The sequence below is a fragment of the Nicotiana attenuata genome, unplaced genomic scaffold (genome assembly GCF_001879085.1).
Source record: "Nicotiana attenuata strain UT unplaced genomic scaffold, NIATTr2, whole genome shotgun sequence".
Classification (NCBI taxonomy): Eukaryota; Viridiplantae; Streptophyta; class Magnoliopsida; order Solanales; family Solanaceae; genus Nicotiana; species Nicotiana attenuata.
In genome coordinates, this window is record NW_017670300.1 from 1,116,791 (window position 1) to 1,119,784 (window position 2,994).

A 2,994-nucleotide genomic window follows, 5' to 3' on the forward strand; every position below is an offset into this window, starting at 1 on the left:
TGAAAAAGTTGCTCAAATTTACCTTATTAGTATCATGGAAGTAACTAAATTACTTGTTATAATAAAAATATTACACTCTATATTGTCTAAGTAATCACAAAAAAGTCACTAGAAAAAAAATAAGGAAACATTTTAATAGTCCTATTTTTGTATCGTTAAGCTCGTAATATATCAGTATGTATCAAATGTTTGGTAAAGCCATACACCCATGCTTCTAAGGCGTCGCGAAAAACTCCAGCTTTATATCATGGTTTGTTACTAGCAAATGGTTGAAATTTCAGATCATTACAAGTGGAAAGGGACTCTCAGGTATTGCTACACATCTTATCAAACATATCACTAAAACACTCACATATCATTTTTGCATGCAAATTGATGCTCAGGGACCTACAGGTGACCACGATCCACCACACATTCAAGGAGGGTAATGGTGTAGCGGAGGTATTAGCCAAGTATGGGAAGACAAATCCGGATCTACAACCTAATGATGCTCTACTTTTTGAAACCCCTACCCCTACTTTTGCCTTATCGTTTTTAGCTTCCGATGTAACTGAAACTATAACATACCGTTCATTTCCGACTTCTGTAATTCACTAGTTTTATTTTTAATAAAAGCCTTATTAGCAAAAAAAAAAAAAAAAAAAAAAAAGACGGTCAAGCCAATAAGTCTGTGACCACATAGTGTCAATTTTTATAGCCCCACGAGTAAGCACAATGTACAGTGAATCAGAATTTGTACAAAGATACGTTACACAACAGAAGTAACAGTATTGTTTTGTCCACAAAAAGTAAGCCACCCACCAAAGTCCAAACAAAGAAACAGTAGGCAGGAACAATCACATTTAATAATAACGTCACATAAAGGGAGACAAGTAGGATCATGCTATTTAGATTTTCCAAGATCTTTCAGTATCCATTAGTAGATTTCTTTCCCTTTCCCCTCTCTCTCCATATCTACTTCAACTAGTACTATATATTTACTCCTTCCACCAATTCTCTACTGTACGTCCGATTCTATAGACAAAATATAACAGACCCATTTTTGTAGTGGAAAATATGGCTGCTGACTATTCTTTAAGTGGTGCACAGGAATTGCATGTTTTAGCCGTTGATGATAGTCATGTGGATAGGAAAGTTATTGAGCGATTGCTGAAAATCTCTTGCTGTAAAGGTTCGTTTTTTTTTTTTTTTTTATATAGTTGAATTCTCTTGTTGTGTTTTTCCCCTATAATTCCCTTTTTATGTTATCGCTAGTTGTGTGTTAAATTTTTTGGGATGGATTTTGTTTGCAGTGACAGCAGTTGAGAGTGGAAGGATGGCTTTGCAATATTTGGGTTTGGATGGAGAGAAGAGTTCTCTGGGGATTGATGTAAGGACAATATTATTTCTATTTATAATCAGAAAGTGGAAGTTTCTTTACCATTTTGAACTAATGAATAAGAAAGTTTTTAAGTGGTTTCAAATTATGATGAGGAAAGTATTCAAATCAGAAATTAGAAGTTTTCTCTACCATTTTGAACTAGGATAAAACTCTGTTTGGTTTCTTGTGAAAATTGAATTTGGCATTATTGAAGTTTGATTGGCTTTACCTAAAGCAATACGAATTTCTAAAGTAATATTGGAATCCATTGGTTTTCAGGAATTGAAGGTGAATCTGATAATGACTGACTATTCTATGCCTGGAATGACAGGATATGAACTTCTCAAGAAGATCAAGGTTTGTTTTGAAAGATGAGATTATGTTATATATACTGTTCCCTTTGAGCATTTATAACACATTATTTTTATAAAGCAACATATTTCTATGTCTGGTATAGTTGAAATTAAAATAAGTGATTTTGAATGACATATTTCTTCTTCCTGAGCAGGGATCTTCGACGTCGAGCAAAATTCCTGTTGTGATTATGTCATCAGAAAATATTTTAACTCGTATTGATAGGTAACCACTCTTTTATACCATCAATATTTTTGTTTATTTGCTTTAGGTTGAGCGCCTTTAATTTGTGTAAAACTATACCAGAATTATGATCAATTCTCATCCATCCAAGGTCCTTCTAATCGTAATTTTAGAAATGGAAATCCAGTTTGTCAAATACCCATTTATAAAAGTTTAGTTCTTGACTTAAATATACCTAAGCCGGATTGTAACGCCATTGTCTAATAAAAAATGTTGTTTTGCCTACGAATAGATGTTTGGAGGAAGGGGCCAAAGAGTTTCTCCAGAAACCTGTCAAGCTTTCCGATGTTAAACGACTGAAAGATTTCATTTTGAGAGAGGAGAATGATAACAAGGAAACAGAGGAAATGAAACAAGGGAGTTGTCACAGAAAGAGAAAACTTCAAGACTGTTCATTGTCATTGACACAACCTCATGATATACCATCATCACCAAAATGTTCATCAACTCCGTTATTGAAACATTCTCTGTTGAAGCACCCAAAGATTGCCTAAGCCTAACACTGATTCATATGATTCCTACTTTTGCTTTTTGATTTAACTAGGACAGTCAGCCTTGACACACTCGATCTGTATAAGGTCATTTTTGTTTGTATTACAACAAACACAATTTTGTACATCCTTTAGCTTATTACTATCTCACTAATCAGTGCAATTAAGCTACCTTTGCACTTGTCGATTTTACTTTTTATATTTATGCCAATTTACATGTGCTATTCAGGCTCTCGTGATGCTTCATTTGTAAGAAATTTATCTACATTAGAGTTAGGGTTAAAGAAACATGCGTTTATTGGTACAATAATCGACGGTTAATTTTAAGACCAACTTCAATAGTTAATGACTTTTACTTTATCACACATTATAAAATAAGAATCATACCTTATATTTTATTCACAATTTAGGTCAAGCCACTATCTTTCTCAGGTTACAATTAATCAACTTTAAAGTCCAAATTCCATATAACTGCCAGAATTTTTATCTATCTGTCGACTTGAAATATCCAAATCAAACTACTACTCCAAGGCTCAATTTGCAAAT

General features: G+C 33.3%; 1 protein-coding gene and 1 long non-coding RNA gene across 2 annotated transcripts; both read left to right on the plus strand.

Annotated features, from left to right (window-relative positions):
- Positions 1-227: 227 nt before the first annotated feature.
- Positions 228-649, plus strand: LOC109237464. The gene is made up of 2 exons (XR_002069631.1): positions 228-309; positions 394-649. It is a non-coding gene; the product is annotated as an uncharacterized LOC109237464 (long non-coding RNA).
- Positions 650-659: 10 nt separating this feature from the next.
- LOC109237462 (two-component response regulator ARR5-like) lies at positions 660-2,629 on the plus strand. The gene is made up of 5 exons (XM_019403770.1): positions 660-1,171; positions 1,293-1,369; positions 1,640-1,717; positions 1,869-1,939; positions 2,190-2,629. The coding sequence occupies exons 1-5, from the start codon at positions 1,057-1,059 to the stop codon at positions 2,449-2,451; spliced, it is 603 nt and encodes a 200-aa protein (XP_019259315.1). The 5' UTR covers positions 660-1,056; the 3' UTR covers positions 2,452-2,629.
- Positions 2,630-2,994: the final 365 nt, after the last annotated feature.

Bases quoted from the DNA above. Each gene is read 5' to 3' on its own strand.
- LOC109237462 (XM_019403770.1), top strand. From the start codon at position 1,057: ATGGCTGCTGACTATTCTTTAAGTGGTGCACAGGAATTGCATGTTTTA. The intron at 1,370-1,639 runs GTAAGGACAATA...ATTGGTTTTCAG, and splicing joins AGAGTTCTCTGGGGATTGAT to GAATTGAAGGTGAATCTGAT. The intron at 1,940-2,189 runs GTAACCACTCTT...GCCTACGAATAG, and splicing joins ATTTTAACTCGTATTGATAG to ATGTTTGGAGGAAGGGGCCA.